The 17329-nt window shown below is 39.6% G+C and overlaps 1 protein-coding gene across 1 annotated transcript in view; it reads left to right on the top strand.

Annotated features, from left to right (window-relative positions):
• Nucleotides 1-17329, top strand: part of LOC132816083 (potassium voltage-gated channel subfamily H member 8-like) — a 438395-nt gene that overhangs the window by 123815 nt on the left and 297251 nt on the right. Inside the window, exon 2 of the mRNA XM_060825513.1 lies at nt 2402-2635. Coding sequence (XP_060681496.1) covers nt 2402-2635 — 234 coding nt within the window. The remainder of the gene's footprint in view (nt 1-2401; nt 2636-17329) is intronic.

The raw sequence follows: 17329 nt of genomic DNA on the forward strand, positions 1-17329 counted from the left end.
AGGGTTCCGCCCATTGTTAGGAATATCCTAACGGTGTCACCAACTTGCCACCCGAAGGCTGTTAACTTATCCGATAAGACTAGCTGCTGGTATTGAGTGAGCAAATACTGCTGTCCTCATCCCACAAGATTTCCTAAAGATAAGAACATTTTGGGGGAGAATACCAAGGCACAACTTTGAGAAATTTTCCACCCTCTTCCAGTCACACACATCTGCACACATTGTTTTTAATTTAGAATTAGAATCCCTATTGTGTGGAAACAGGCTATTCGGCCCAACAAGTCCATGCCAACTCTTTGAAGAGTATCCCACCCAGAGCCATTCCTCTACATGTTAGGTGACTAATGCACCTAACATGCACATCCCTGAACACTATGGGCAATTTAGCACAGCCAATTCATCTAACTTGCACATCTTTGGATCGTGGGAGGAAACCCACACAGACAAAGGGAGAACATGCAAACTACACACAGGCAGTTGCCCGAGGCTGGAACCAAACCCAGGTCCCTGGTGCTGTGAGGTAGCAGTGCTAACCACTGAGCTACTGTGCCACCTTGGTGTTTAAGCACCGAATTATTCAAAAATGTGATTCAGTGCAGGAATGTTTCAAAATCTAATATTCAGTTGACTGCCTGAAAGTTTTGTGACTGTTTCAAGTTTGTTTCTTTTTTTCTGGGGACCTGAGCAGAATAATGGCTCACCAACGTATAAAAGGAAGAACAGAATTCATGAAACTTATGATTACAAAATTCCCAACTCTTTCCTGAGTTAAAGGCTGCAAATGAGAAGCAAGAAGAAGCATATTTCTGGTTCACTATTCCTTAAGGTTTTTAATAATTGCTGAGAAAAGTTACTTAGAGGGTAAAATATACTCCTTGTATAGAAATCAATAAATGTATCATTATTCATCTACTGTAATTAAATATATTGTCCTTGTTAAAGTAGGAATAGGAAAATCCTGGGATTAATAAAGATTTCATTGTTACTACCATCACTGTTTAAAAAAAGAAATATTTTGTAAAATAAAGTTTTATCCCAAGGCATTTGCCATGAGAGAGCAGGAATTTTGCCTGACTTTGCTTTTTTTTAAATTGCTGCAACAGAGACATAACCATTATCTTGGCCTTGGTAGAGTGCTAGAAGAATTCAGCACAGAAGGTATTGTAAGGAAAATGAAGAGTTGTGGAAGTCAGATGTCTCAAAAATGTGTCACAGAGCAGTAGGAATACACTCAGAGCTCCCTCAGCTTCTATTTTCAAAATGAGAAGCAAGAATTATGCAATCATTATGGGAGCAAAAATTTACACTGAAGGATTGATAATTGCTGGTAAATTACAGTACATTCACACACGTATGGTAAATGTGATTTAATTACCTAACAAAATTGGATTTTTTTTTAGAAAATAATTTTACGTGAGTATGTGAATAATTTTAAACATAGCAGGTGGAATATAATGCCCAACTCCGTGGTGATTTTGACAGTGGGGAATGTTTAATGAGGTGTGAAGGTGGTGGATGGGGACCTTGTCACCGGTCCAGCCTCCGACCTGATTCAATCCGTGGTGGGAAGGCTCATGGAAGCCTGCTCAGTGATATCCCTCTTCCCCTTGTTGCTAAACCCCTTTCCTTAATTTCCCTTTGTGCTAGCTTCTACCTCCAGGCTTGGTACCTCCTCCATTGTGATCCTTGAATTCGGGGAAGGCCTGCCTTTGATCGGCTAAGTGCCTAATTAGCTCTTAGGTGATTGCTTTCCCAAAAAGAGGTGATGTCAGTTGTTGCCAATTCTTTAGCCAGTGAGCAAGACCCCTGTCACCTGTGTTAAGTACTGTCTGACAAGTATAACATGCTTGAGAGCAATAAGTGATTCCAACCTATGGCTCCAAAGCTCTTAACTGCCAGGGAATCTGTTGCTTTCATGACTGTTCTGTTGGATGTGTATTTGTTTGATAGAGATTGATTACTCCCCTGCTGTAGTCAACAACTGCATTATCATTATACCAAGTGACTGCCAGGATTGTCAAAGGGGTCTAGATAGAACCTGCTCTTTTCCTTCCATGCAACAATGTCTATGTTAAATTTCTAATTTATTTTGCTGGTTCAGGACTTCCCAAAGTGGGGATTGGGACCCCCAGTGGAGCCACGAGCTGAAATTTTGATGTTCCATGCTGCAAAGCAACAATGGCTGACCCTCCTGCTCTGCTGTCATAGATCTTCACCTCCACATTCTGCCAGTCACTGAGGGACCATGACAAATTTCAAACATCAAAATGGGGTCATAATGGGAAAATGTTTGGGAAGCGCTGGTCTCGTGTTTGAATCTGCAGCTGTGAAGCCATTGAGCAGAAGCTCCCACAAAGACCTACCATTTCTAATCTCTGTTCTTTTCTCTGTTCTTTTACAGACAGTAACTTTATTCTTGCAAACGCACAGGTGGCAAAGGGATTCCCTATAGTTTATTGCTCAGATGGCTTCTGTGAACTCACTGGATTTGCTCGCACTGAAGTCATGCAGAAGAGCTGTAGCTGTAAGTTTTTATATGGTGCTGAGACAAATGAACAGGTAACACTTCAAATCGAGAAAGGTTTGGATGAAAAGACAGAATTTAAAGGAGATATCATGTTTTACAGGAAGAATGGTAAGCAATCTGATTCTTATTTTTAAACTTATTCATAAAACCCATACTGTATTAAAAATTCATGGTGATTCTTTTTGTTATAGTTAAGACGGATTGGAAGCAAATACAACAGTGTACTAGCAATGCAGTTTCGGCACAAGCCAGATTTCTCTCATTTATTCATATTGACCAAATGAAATATTCAGCTGCTCGTGCATTTACTTTTCTACAGAATTATAAGGACTTCAAAGAAGTACTTCCATAAATCAGTAAATTTAAACCGTTCATGTCTTTCATTAGTTCATTTATAACTTAAGTGTTATATACCCATTAATTTCCACTGCTTGGCTTACTTTAGGTTCTACTGTATCAACATATATAGGACTCCACTAATCCAAAGATATATTGTACAAAATAAATCAAACTTGTCACAACCTTTGTAACTAATTTGTGGCTTAAGTATTTTATTTTACTTCAAACAATTTTCAAACTTGCATTTTAAGTGAGATTATGAACAGAATACATCTCATTGAGTTATGGTAATGTCTGAAGACCAAGCCTCTGGGACAGGCGAGGAGAGAGAGAGCCTGTTTTTTTTCTTTAATTAGAGTGGGGGCAGGTATTTAGACTCTTAGTTAAGCTGATATTTTGTTTCAGTTCTTCAGATACGTTTTGACAAAATTTTAATCCCTGGCCATAGAGGTGGGTTAAATTCTAGAAATATGGGAAAGTCAATCCTAACCTGCTGTGTATGTGCCCTCTTTTGGTTAAACCAGAGGGGTTTGGGAGATTGATGAGTAAAAAGAGGTGAGTCTATAACATTATCACAATGGCCTGTCTCAGATTTTAGTGGCTCTGTGAAGTTAATAGCTGTGAGTTGGGTTTGGCAAGGCTTGAAATGTTGGCCACTAAAGTGTTTTCCCCTGATCTCTCCCTGAGCCTCCATGAACGGGGTGTCAAATTTCTCCGACCTTCCCAGGGGGAATGATCCTTTCTGATGCCTGCGTATGTGATCCCTCCCCATTACTCCCTAAACTTGTGCACTATCCCTCTGCATCCTCAGAAACATAGAGAGGGAAGCAGAGTGGAAGAACCACAGACTGAGAGATTGTGAAACACAAACTGTGTGAAAGAAGATGAAAGCAGAACACAAACTGTGAGAGGATGGAGAAAAACAAACTAGGGGAGACGAGGTGGGAGGTGTTTAAAATGTTTGACACCGTGTGGTTTTGAATCATAGTACATTCTGTCAAATGTGAATGTAATTTTCCAGAGGTTTTTTAGAGCTATCTAGTGTCTGTGAATTTTCATTACCCTCAGATTTATAAGCTGTCCAACAATACTTGCTAAATTAGAGTCTTAGAATCATAGAGATGTACAACACAGAAACAGACCCTTTGGTCCAACTTGTCCATCCCTAAATTAATGTAGTCACAATTGCCAGCACTTGTCCCATATCCTTCTAAACCCTTTCTATTCATATAACCATCCAGATGCCTTTTAAATGCTGTAATTATATCAGCCTCCACCACTTCCTCTGGCAACTCATTTCATACACGCACCACGCTGTGTGTGGAAAAAAATTGCCCTTTAGGTCCCTTTTATATCATTCCCCTATCTCGCTAAACCAATGCCCTCTAGTTCCGGACTGCCCCACCCCGGGAAAAGATCTCGTCTATTTATCCCATCCATTTCTTTCATGATTTTATAAACCTCTATAAGGACACCACTCAGCCTCTGATGCTCCCATCCTATTCTGCCTCCAATCCTGGCAACATCCCTGTAAATCTTTTCTGAACCCTTTCAAGTTTCACAACATCCATTATCAACATCTGTCTCCCTTAGTGGCGATTGCTATTTATTTCACTAAGTCCTTAGTACAATATATTGTGTAAATATCTTAGATATTAAGTGCCATTGGGAGTAGGGCAGGGAAACAATAGACAATTAGTAGGAATACCCATTATGAATGGCACTGATATGGATATTGATTTTGGAAGGACTGTGGGTTCGACTGGGATACCCTGGATTGGATTGCTATCGCACTTGCTGTCTGACCCCAGATAAAGAATGAGTACCGTGGTGACCTCGAACGTCTGAAATATTAAACTGCTTCCAAGTAAGGAAGGTAGAGTTCAGAAAAAAACACACACTATAATTCAACATAATGTTGTAGCTTTAATATCTACATACGTTTGTGAAGCTTCAGTGCCTGTTCGGAAATCCAGAGACAGAACATTTGAAGGAATCTCAAAATGTACAAGGTACAGTTCATCTGTGCACTAGTGCCTCTGATCTCCAGTACTGAAGCAATAATTTAATGATGTATAGCTCCCCATGGAGAAGTACTTACTTATCTCCCGCCTGCTTTCCAAAACATCTCTGCAGCATGCATCGAGTACATTTCAACTGTAGCTATCTCATGCAGGGATTAACCCAATGGTGGCATGTGAGTGTACAACAAGAAAAACTGTGTGGTTTCTTTGTGGTCGTCTAAGGTTGAAGATCGGGACCTTTGTTACAAAACATTCACTACCTGATTGCAGCATGGGAAGAGTAGGGGAGAACCCTCAGAGCCAACATGCTGCCAATCCCTCAACATCCCTTTGCCCATGACACTCTTTCCATAACACCCATGCAATCTTTCCTTAACTGTGGCCTGGTTGGTCCCTGACCCTGAACCTCCAGTTGGTGCAGTTCCAGCAACCACCCCCTGGTGGTGCCATTTAGTCACTGATTGGCCAGCAATTGTTACAGGTGGGAATTTCACCTTTGGATCCTTGATGCCAAGGAAACCACTGATGCCTATTTAGTGCCTCAGTGGCACAATCCTAGTGGGCCTTCAATGAGGAGGCAACAATGTCTCTCACTGACTCTTCAGCCAGCAGACAAGACCATACATGTCTCAATAAAATCCAATCCAAATTGTGTACAAGACTCTTTGATATCCCTCCCAGTTAATAAGTTCTTGTGATGTAACAGGAATGCTTGTGCAGCAGTTCAACTGCTGAACCTTACTGAAATATTGCAGTGAATCGTCATGCATTCTTGTATCTGTGGCTAATTCATCTTAATGGAAGAAAATGCAACACTTAATGAGCCATTGTACTGGTAATGTTGCAGTAATATTATGTTATCAGTTCTTGATCTACTAGGAAATGAAAGATCATGATCAGTAGCCAGAAACATATGCATCCTCCATGCTAAGGATCCTGGATTGATGGTTAAGGTAGGGGGTTGTGCAGGGCCCAAGTTGGTAGGTACTGGAGAGCAGGTTGGGATGATGGATTTGAAAGACTTGGGGTGGTGGGGGAGGTCTAAAAGCAAGGGACTTCAAGGGGTTGTGGCTCTTGTCGACCCTGCAAACCCACAAAGTTACATCCCCATTCCAGCTTGACACAATCACATACAGCTACAGCTGCAGAGCTTCCCAACTGGAATGGGCCTCCCACTTCCATAGATACAATACCAAAATGAGGCCTTTCAATGGATTTTAATCATGTTCCACCAGGCACAAGTCTCTCATTTAATTGAAGTGGGTGTATGGTAGCCATTGGATTATATGTGCTTCCTGCACCTTCATACCTGCTGACAGATGCGCAATTTATCCAGTGCAGCACCTTTCAATCAGATGGCAAAGTTCAGAAGGCCACACCCCTCCCATGTCCTGTACTCACAATATCTACCATAAGACACAATCCTTGTAATATTAAGCAGTGCACAAATGTAAGTTATTATCTTACCAAGAACTGTCTGAAGTGGCTTTCCACACTGTTCAACTGAATGAAAGTTATCCTCAGCCTAATGTCTAGATAATATACACTTTTAATTTAATTCTCCCACTGCTCCGTGAATGCCACCCACTGCACTTCTCCCTCCTACATGTCTTATACACAATGCATCTTTGTCATATTTTTGGAGGAACCATTATGTGCAGTAGCAACAGTAAGGAACAGTCAACAAGCTTGGAACAGCATGAAAGAAATTTACAGATTAGTATTGGTAGACTCATTTTATACCACAAGGCCTCCACACTGGCAAACGTGATCTGTCTATCTGAGTTTAAATCGGGCAAGGCATCACAGCCCTTTACACCATTACACACTCCCTGTAAAGGTCAGACTGATTATTTACCAATCACCCTTACATTGCAATTACACAATTCAATTTGAAACTGAGCTAGCAGGGTGTTGACAGAAAGACTTAGTAAGCTATTTCCCTGACTATAATGGATTGAGTCTTTGAATTTTGCAGCATTTTTGCTGTATCAGTTTTAATCTGTTGAAGTAAACAGTACATGGTGCAAATCTGTATTTTCTTTTCAGTAAATTTCTTTCAAAGAAAATCCAGACTACAATCCCATGTGGTTCTAGTTGACCTGGTATAATATATAATGGAAAACGTGGTGTAGCAAAATGAAATATCACTGGGTTTGACTAGAATGCATGTTTTATCTGAGCTACTGTAGTTCATTACCCAGTCGGTGCCATCAGGATTAAAAGTTTGTTTCAATAATTAATTTTTTTTAAATTGACCCTGAATTGCTGTTTGTTTCATTTCTCCAAAGTAGGGATAAATGGAAAGGAAGGACTCATCTGTCATTCACCTTCTTCACCTTTTATTCCAAATGTGACATTTTCACTGATGCTAAAAATAAAGTCTTCAAGAAGAAATGCACAGAGCAGCACAAAAGTGGTTGTGTAACATTTTTCAGTGCTAAGCTGACATGGCTTATATAATGTAATTAAATCTTTGGAATTGTTCTTTTTTTAAGGACTTTAGGACTGCTCTTAGTTACATTGTTTTGTTTCCTCTTTGTCTCACAATTTTCCTGCCTTCCCTTTTTCTGAATCCCCTCTTCATTCCAATTTTCTTATTGCTTGGTGCATACTTTTCTTCTGTTTCTATTGGGATAGAATCTGATTATGTTCTATCCATTTTGTGGATACAAACCATGTGCAAAGAATATCGATTTAGCATTGGAATGACTTCCACTCAATGTACTTAGGCATTGGTCCCACTGCTAAATCTGTGTGCTGCATTGTTATGGCAGCCTTGCATCTGTTGAAAAGTGGGATTGGCACCCTGAATATTGTTATTGGGCTTGTCAAATAGTCCCTTGTCATGATCAGCATTCCTCAGCATTCCAGTAACTAATGGTAAATGTATTTATCTCTTAAAAATCTTTTGCATGGATTCAGAATAAAAAGTGTGTTCCCCTCACCATATAGTCCAGGTGATGCATTCCCTTCCATTGCCTGTTGCAAAATTTATCTGGTGTAGACAACCTGATGTTCAATGTTTCAGAAGTGCAGGCAGCCCATGGAGATGTACCAAACATCAACAGTTTACCCTTAATATTCAGATGAGGCCTGAGGCCCTGTTTTCAGGCTGATCATGAGCTTCTCTTTTCTCCTGCGATCTGCGTCTGTAAAAAGCCCCAGATTAAATTCCCCCTGTTGGTAAAACAAAATTAGTAGAATGGTTATAGATCAAATTGTTGGATGCATGGAAACAATCAAATAGCCAGGTAGTTTTTCTGTTAGGGTGAAGAAGATAGTGTCACATAGACTTAGGGGAATTGCAGCTTAAGATCTTGAAGGTCTACAATCTGTGTTCTCTTCATTATTTAAGTAGCAAAGTCCATATTCAATAACTGTAATAAACTACATTTTTTGCTTAAGACAGAAACCTTTTCTTTTGAAGATCATCAGGAGGTTTTTCTTTACCAAACTAGAACAAGCAGGCCCTGTAGATGCTTATCAGGAGAGAGGATAATGGCAGAAATCTACCAGATAGCTCAGACAACATGATGAGCGATGGTGAGGTAATATCAAATAAACACTCTGAACTTGAATTTGTGTTGAGATTGTCGCCATGTGTTATGACTCCAACTGATGGTAAAATGGATAAGTCGAATTCTAACATGAAGTCTAGGTAATAATTTCTATTTTTTAAATTTGATCACTCTGTTCAGTTATTGAATGTATTCACATTAAACTGTCATAAGTTCATAATGTACTTTTGACAAAAATAATTGCACATAAAAAGGGAAAACAATAGCTTTATATAAGGCAATTTGGAAGATTGTGTCATAAACAGCACAAAGCAACACCCAACAATATCCTTCACAGATGCTCAAGCACAGTGGAGGATCAGTCCTATTTTCACTTTAAACTTTCTTACTCATCCAATGAGATCACAAGTGTTTCCTTTCAAGAATGACCGGAACAGTCACCAGACATTATTCACCCACAGAGAGACTTGTTGACTCACTATTTTTTTACTAAATTCCAAGAAAAACTCTGGGCATTTTCCAGTTATGCCTACTCGTACTGCTAAAAGAGTTGAAGATTTGTTTCCATCTCTGATGGCTTGGAAATGACCAAAAACCAAAACTGCCTTTCAACAGGTGGGAATATCTTTCTTTTTATGAATGGAAACTTCTTATGGCCCTGGCCTCTCTTCCAGTGCATTATAAAAGATCAAATTATGAAGATTTCAACAATTAACTTACCAGGGACTTTGTCTAGTCATTTGTTTAAATTGCGTGCTTTAATGAGGTGCTATTTTGAACTCACTGTTCAAAAATTACTTTTTGACCAACCAGCCCTCTAACCTGTGTGACTGTGGGGAGCTGCTCCAATATTCTGCGCATAGCATTAGCATCAGCTTGCCAATGGCTTCGGTTCTGGAGTTCACTATCATAGCCTGAGCAGCTGAGAAAATTCAAGGGAACACTGTTTCTGACTTTTATTTAAAAAATTCACAAAACTGAAGCCAAAAATCCATTTACCTCTATTTTAGAAGCCAACATCCCATATAGCAATATTACAAATCATATCCACTTAATAAATATTATTTGTGGTACTGGACAATCGGATCAAGATACCATGGCTCCCTGTTGGAAGGCCTAATTGACTGATTCAATTGGATGAGCAACAATGGACTGATAGGGAAGCAGGAATCCAAAGAGATTCATAACTTGTATGTATTGAAGCCAAATGTCTGTGTAAGGATCTGTTGTGCCTTGCAAATAACGTTGTAGAGACCTTAATTAAAAACCTTAGCACTTTTTCCACATTGTTTTCATTCAAATATAACATGTATTATGTACTTACTATAAGAGTGCTTCCCAAGCTGTTTCACACAGTGACCCAATTTTGAGATCTGGACATTTTCCCGACTCCAAAGTGAGAATTGTCAGGAGTGGGTGGAAGACCTGTGAGAGTGGGATGGGGAGTGGTGGTGTTCTGAGTAAATGGGTATCTGTCTGTCTGCAGAACACTGTTGTTATAACTCAGTCAGAGTTCTGTGGAGCCCATTACTACTTTTGGAGCTCACAATCCCAAAATTTTAGCTTGTAACCAAGTGGGGTCCTGATCCCACTTTGAGAAACCCTGTACCATAAATTGTGCAATTATAGCAGTTGCCCAGTTACTTATTAATGTCTTAAATTTACCTTAGAAATATGTTCAATAAAAATTTACTTTTTGATGGAAACAAGCTCTAATCTCAGCAAATAATCCAATTTTTTGGTTTGCTTGTCCAGTATGCTCACTACCCATGGATTGGTCAAGGAAACTTAGCTGGAAAAATGTAAGAATCCTGAATGCATTAACAGCTGCACAATCTATTTCAAGTAATCAGTCAGCCATGGCATGTGGCTCATTAATGCTTGCTAGGTGTGACATGCATTCATATATTCAGGGCCCATCCTCCACAAACAGAAGTTATATGCTCAGGCCTTGCACCCAGGAGCTGGGGAAGCTGATAGTGCTCCCATTGCATTCTCCATGGCAATGACTCATCCAATCAGAATCAACTAGCTCTTCCATTAACATGTTTTCTCCTGGAAAACCATAAGACATAGGAGCAGAAGTAGGCCATTCAGCACCTTGAGTCTGATCTGCCATTCACTGTGGTCATGGCTGATTTGAAAATGCTCAACTCTGCTTTCCTGCTTTTCCCCTTAACCACTAATTCTTTTAGATTAAGAACTTGTCTACCTCCGCTTAAAATATATTTAACCACCCAGCATGACAGCTCCTTGCATTAAAGAATTCCACAGATTCACTACCCTCTGAAAGAAGAAATTGATCCTCATGTCATGGTGACACCTTATTCTGAAAATATGTACCTTATTCTGCAAAGTCTGGACCTTGACTCTCCCACAAGGGTAAACAACTTCATCACATCTACCTTACCAAGCCCCCATAAAAACCTTATTTGTTTCAAAAAGATCATTCTTCTAAACTTCAATGATTAATGGCCAAACCTGTGCAACATCTCCTCATAGAAGTAATATTATGATTGTTCACAGTTTGTCGGTTTTGTACTTGTCTCGATGAGTACAAGATTAAAAGCTTTACCAGCATGCATTTCTTTCAGCAATATTCAAACATATTGACATAAAGTGCTTTTTATTTATTTTAGTTTTTAGGTTTGTTGGAAAGGATTTTCATTTGCTGATAGTTAAAAATAAGCTTGAAACTCATCATTAAAATTGTCAAGTCATTATAATTTATTTTGGCATTTTACATCTTGCTTTAATTCAAGCAAAGTATTTCAATTTATGCTTTTGAATTACCTGATATATTGCAGATGATTTTCCCCTAGAGTTTCCACAAAAGTTGTGCCAGTACATTGCCAGCTTGGGCCTTAATGCTTTGGATCAGAAGATTGAGAAGATGCTGAGCTGTAATTGTCCAAAGATCAAAGTTTGGAATTTTGGGGTGATGCAGTAATAGTTGTAGAAACCATTTTAAATTAAAACTTTAATACAAAGGCATTGACATAGTCTGGTGTGCTTTTAAATATATAAACATATTTAACATACAAATGCCAGTATTGTCCAAGGTCCAAGCCCATGAAAACACAATAATGATAATCATCCTGTTTATAATTAGTTCTAACCGAATTGCTTCATTGTTGCATAGGTATTCTTTTACTTCTTTCTAAGTTAGCATTTGGCCCAATTTCTTTTCAATTATCATGAATCAAAAGTACAAGATTATGAAATATTTTTGGAATAAGGTCCTTCTATAAAGAGTCACAAACAAAAGCATGGTGTGGAACTAAGTATGACTGTTCTTCCAAATTGAATGGCTCTCTTCTCGGCTGTAAATGTCTATGGTCTAAATCCTGTTAACAAAAAAACAACAGAATGTCAATCCTGTTCTTTTCCCATTTATAGCATCTATTGTTCTTTTAATTCGATTCAGAATTGGAGTTTTGACTACCCTTGGGTGCAGGTTGACAATATTTTGTCAACTAAAATAAATTGGTCCTGTTGAAAGATTGAATATTTCAAGGCGAAAATGAGCTGATTGTCAGGTAGTACATTAGGTTTTGATACTCAGCTATGCAGAACATTCCTTGTTCCTATCCTACTTGGATCACTCCCCATTATTCTTTCTCCAGTACATCAATGACATAATTGGTGCTGCTTCCCTCTCTCTTTCGGAATTGGAAAAAATTATCAATATTGCTTGCAATTTTCATCTGCCATTATCTTCACCTGGTCCAGCTCTGATTCCTCCCTTACCTCCCTCATCATCTCTGTTTCCATTTCTGGAGATAAGCTGGCTACCGATATCCACTTCAAACCTAGAAACTACCACAGTTAGCTGGACTTTACATCCTTACACTCTGCTTCCTGTAAAGACTCCATTCCATTCTCCCCATTCTCCCTTTCTGTCGTATTTGTCCTGACAATGCCACCTTCCACAGACGGGTGTCAGAACATCCACAGTTACCTTATCCATGAAATCTCCACTACCATGGTTGACTGGGCCCTTAGCCATGTTTAGCCCATTTCATGCACTTCTGCACTTGGCCCTTCTCTTCCCTCTCACAACAGGGACAGGGTCCTCCAGTCATCACTTACCACCTTTGCAGCCTCGCCATCTGAAAGGATTGCAAGCTGCCATTCCATCACCCCCAATAGGATGCATGTCCCAGACATACATTCCCCTCCCCTCCCTTGTCAGCTTTCAGGAGGGACTGTTCCCTTCAGGACAATGTTCCTTCCTTCATTCCCAGCACCCCTCACACTGCCATCGTATCTTTCCATGAAATCACAGAAAGTATAACACCTCCTGGTTTATCTCCTCCTTCTTCGCTATCCAAGATCTCAAGTGAAGCAGAGGTTGGACCTGTGCTTCACTCAATCTAGACCACTATATTCACTGCTTACAATGTGGTCTGCTCTGCATTGAGGAGATGAAGCACATACTGCACAACTGCTTTGCAGGAGACCTGTACCTGAGCTTCCAGTTAACTGCCACTTCAACACACCAACCTGTTCCCATGCCAACATTTCTGTCTGAGGCCTACTGCATTGCTTCAGTGAGTCTCGGCACAAGCTCCAAAAACAATATCTCATTTTCTGCTTGGGGACTCTGAAGCCTGTAGGACTCAATATCTTTTTCAAGGACTTTAGAACTTTTGTGGGTGGCACGGTGGCACAGTGGTTAGCACTGCTGCCTCACAGCGCCTGAGACCCGGGTTCAATTCCCAACTCAGGCAACTGACTGTGTAGAGTTTGCACGTTCTTCCCGTGTCTGCGTGGGTTTCCTCCGGGTGCTCCAGTTTCCTCCCACAGTCCAAAGATATGCAGGTCAGGTGAATTGGCCATGCTAAATTGTCCGTAGTGTTAGATAAGGGGTAAATGTGGGGGTATGGGTGGGTTGCGCTTTGGCGGGTCGGTGTGGACTTGTTGGACCGAAGGGCCTGTTTCCACACTGTAAGTAATCTAATCTAATCTAAAAAAACCTGATTCCATCATTCCATTTCTTTTACCCAGCCCTGCGCCTGGATCCTGTCATGACATAGGTTGCTTTTAGCACAGCCCATAATCATATTATATGGGTTGCATTCAACTTAACTAACCCATTATTTACACTGATCCAATTGCTCACTCCCATCATGGTTGAACAGTGATAGGGTGAACTGAATTTATGACAATTACACTTGGAATAATGGCAAGGGTATGCAACTTGCAGTATGAGTCATTTTGAGTAGCACATAGAAATTACTGTTTCTGTTAATTAATGCAATTTAACATATGGCATTAGGATTCTTCTTAATTTTTATGGACTTTAAACACATTCACTTAAGAATACTTAATGGAATGAGCTGCCAGAGGATGTGGTGGAGGCTGGTACAGTTGCAGCATTTATGGGTACATGAATAGGAAGGGTTTAGAGGGATATGTGCTCAATGTTAATGAATGGGACTAGATTAGTTTAGGATATCTGGTCAACATGAACAAATTGGGCCGAAGAGTCTGTTTCCGTGCTGTACAACTGTATGACTCTATAAATCAACTCTTTAACCTCCACTATCCAAATAATCTGCGACTTCATCATCAAATTTCCTTTTCTCTCAATATTCTTTGAATAGTTTTTCTCCCAAATTCATGCTTCTCCATTATGAAATTTCATGTTTGAAGCCCTGCCACAGTACTGAAACAACTCTTATCAAAGTTATAAATGGCATCGTATGTGACTGAGATAAAATGGAACTATCTCTTACCATCCTTCTCAACCTGTAGGCAGTCTTTAAATGTATCCTGCTCCTCTAACACTTCTCCACTGCAGTGCTACTGGGTTCTCACCTGGTTCTATTTTTATCTGATGTATTATCACCCTTGGAGTTTGTCCCTTGAAAAGCTCAGTTTACAAATGAGATAAGTATTACAACGTACCACAAGTTCCTTGCACTAGAGCACTCGAGGCACAGACTGTGTCTGGAGATTACACAGAACTATATATACTTGTTAGCTGTAACTTAACCTCCCGGAGATCTTCAAGTGAATGGAATCCATATACTTAATTTGTGTTACACTGAGGGCAAGAATATTATTACATTATTTATCTAAGCATAACTTGCAGTGGCTTCTGTTCACGTTCCCACACTATTGTGTTCAATATCGCCTAAGGATCTATCTGTGGATTTCCTATTCCTAATTTAGTTCTATCCCTTGCAGCATCACCTGAATGTACAGCAATGTTTTCTGTATGTAAGTTGATGGCATCCAGCTCTACATCACAAATGCATTTCTCAACTTCTCTACTACTGCTAAATTGTCAGATTATTTATCCAACTTCCAATGCTAGATGAGAAGTAATTTCTATCGTTTGTATATTGGGACAGCTGAAGTGATTGTCTTCATTCCCTGCTCCAAACTTCAATAGCCATTGATTCATTGCCCTCCACAGCAGTTGTCTGAGACTAAATTAGACTGTTTGCAACCTTTGTGTCATACTCAACACCGAGATGAATTCGTCATCATTGCTCAGACATCATTCACTGATGAAGAGCTTTTGCCCGAAACGTCGAATTTCCTGTTCCTTGGATGCTGCCTGACCTGCTGCGCTTTAACCAGCAACACATTTTCAGCTCTGATCTCCAGCATCTGCAGACCTCACTTTTTACTCAAACATCATTCAACCTTGCTTGTCCCTCAGCTGACCTGCAACTAAAATCCTCATTTGTGTCTCAGACTTGACCACTTTAATGCACCCTGGCTAGACTTCAAAATGGTATCCTTTATAATTTTAAGGTCGTGAAAATTTGCTGCCTTGTTTTTACTGTCATCAAATCCCACTCCCCTGTCACCTGTAATCATTGATTAGCATTGACTCCCAGGCAAGCAATATCTTGTTTCTAATCATTTTTGTTTCAAATCATGCAACGGCCTTGCCCCCCCCCCTTCCCCCAGCTCTGTAATCTCCTTCAGCCCCATACCTTGTATGGCATTGATGCTTCTCTAATTCTGATCTCCTCAACATGTTCCATTTTATTCCTTCACATGTTTCAGGTGCCTAAGCCCTAAGGACTGGTATTGCATTCCCCCTAACCTTAGTGATCATCAACGTTTCCTTCACCAATTAAGACACTTCTTAAACCTACAACTTTGAACAAGCTTTTGGCTTTGATTCCTTCTCAAATTGACCCTTATACGTAAGTGTGCAAGTCACAGGCAAGGATTGATGAATAATAATATGTGCTCTTTAATTGAAGATGAATCTATAAACAGGTAATGTTCACTGGCTGCTCAGTATGGGAAGTGCCCTTTTACCAATTTGGCAAAGGTAATCTGGAACATGAGTTTGTACAATGCTTTAGTGACAGTTTCCTGGAGCAATATGTTATGGAACCAACTCAGGATAGAACTATTTTGTTTCTAGTATTATGCAGTGAAATAGGATAAATTAACAATTTAATGGTGAAAGATCCACTGGGGAACAATGATCATAATGCAACTTAATTCCATGTTAAGTTTGAAAACAATGTACAGTCAGTTCTGCTATAATGCAATGGTTGCGTTCTTGTCCAACCCTGCATTATAGAAAAATTGTACTTTAGAAACAGGGCTAAAAGTGTTGGTGCTATAATTGCATTACAGCCAACACACATTTTAAAAGCTCACGCTGTACATACAGCATCTCCAATTGATCAATCACAGTACAGTGAAATCGTATTGATGAAATGTGTGTCATAACTGAATAACCTGTACTCTAATCAGAAACAAAATCTGAAACTTATGCCAATTACATAATTGTGAGGAAAGTATTGCCTAATGTTGGTGGAGTAGTTAGATTGAAACATATGACAATAAATGAAAAATGGGAAGTTTTGAAACTAATAATTCAAAACGTTCCATCAGAATGCATTCCACTAAAAGTTGCCACACACTATCTTGTAAGTAGTAACACTGCTGCCACTCTGATGAAAATTCTATACATGTTGCAGAGCAAGATTGTACCTGAGGACTGAGATTATTTTAGAAATCAGCAAACCTCACCAAAGATTGATAAAACGGGAGAAAATAGTATATTAAAGTAATCTAACCAGGAATATAAAAAGAGATTGTAAAAGACGTTGCAAGTATTTTGAAGTAACACACTAAGATTACAGCAACAGATCCTTCTAAACCCATGCCCTCTACCATCTAGATGGACAAGGACAACAGAAGCATGGCCAATGTAGGAACAAAATACTGCAATACTCAAATCTGTACTGAAAACAGAAAATGCTGGAAATCACAGCAGATCAGGCAGCATCCTTGAAGAGAAAACAAGCTAACATTTCGGGTCTAGATAACTCTTTATCAGAGCTGACGTCAACTGTGATTTCCAACATTTTCTTTTTTCAGATGCATGGACAAGTTCATTATCTTGAACCATCTGCAAGTTTGCCTCTGTAGTGATTATAATGAGGTCAGAAGGTGAATCTCATAGAATATAAGTTCCCTGATTGAAGCTGTTAACCTGTATCACAAAGCTAGTCTTTTTTTGAAATCTAAAAGCTGTTCCTCCGCTCAAAGAGACTCTGCCCTTGATATTTTTCAGAAAGGTAATAAACCTGGCCAGGCTCCAATCAGACTGGTTTGGTACAGAGGTGAAAAGGATTTTGACAGGCCTTTTGTTTATACGTAAACAGATGAGATTTCAGGCCAAAGTGGTCATGTTTTAGAAGTGACCTGGAGAATGAAAGGGGCATGGTCAGCTCTCTAGCTGAGATGAACAGTTTAGTTCAGTCCACAATTGGTTGGCAGTTCAACAGTGAGCTGTGTGGAAACTCCCTCTTCTGCCCTTCTAACTTCAACCTGTAAGCATCTGGCCCTGTTTTATACTGTGTTTTAAAGGGAGTTTGCTTATTGGGACTGTTGTATATATTTGGAACAGCATGCTTAAGTCTAGTTTG

The sequence above is a fragment of the Hemiscyllium ocellatum genome, chromosome 5 (genome assembly GCF_020745735.1).
Source record: "Hemiscyllium ocellatum isolate sHemOce1 chromosome 5, sHemOce1.pat.X.cur, whole genome shotgun sequence".
Taxonomy (NCBI): Eukaryota; Metazoa; Chordata; class Chondrichthyes; order Orectolobiformes; family Hemiscylliidae; genus Hemiscyllium; species Hemiscyllium ocellatum.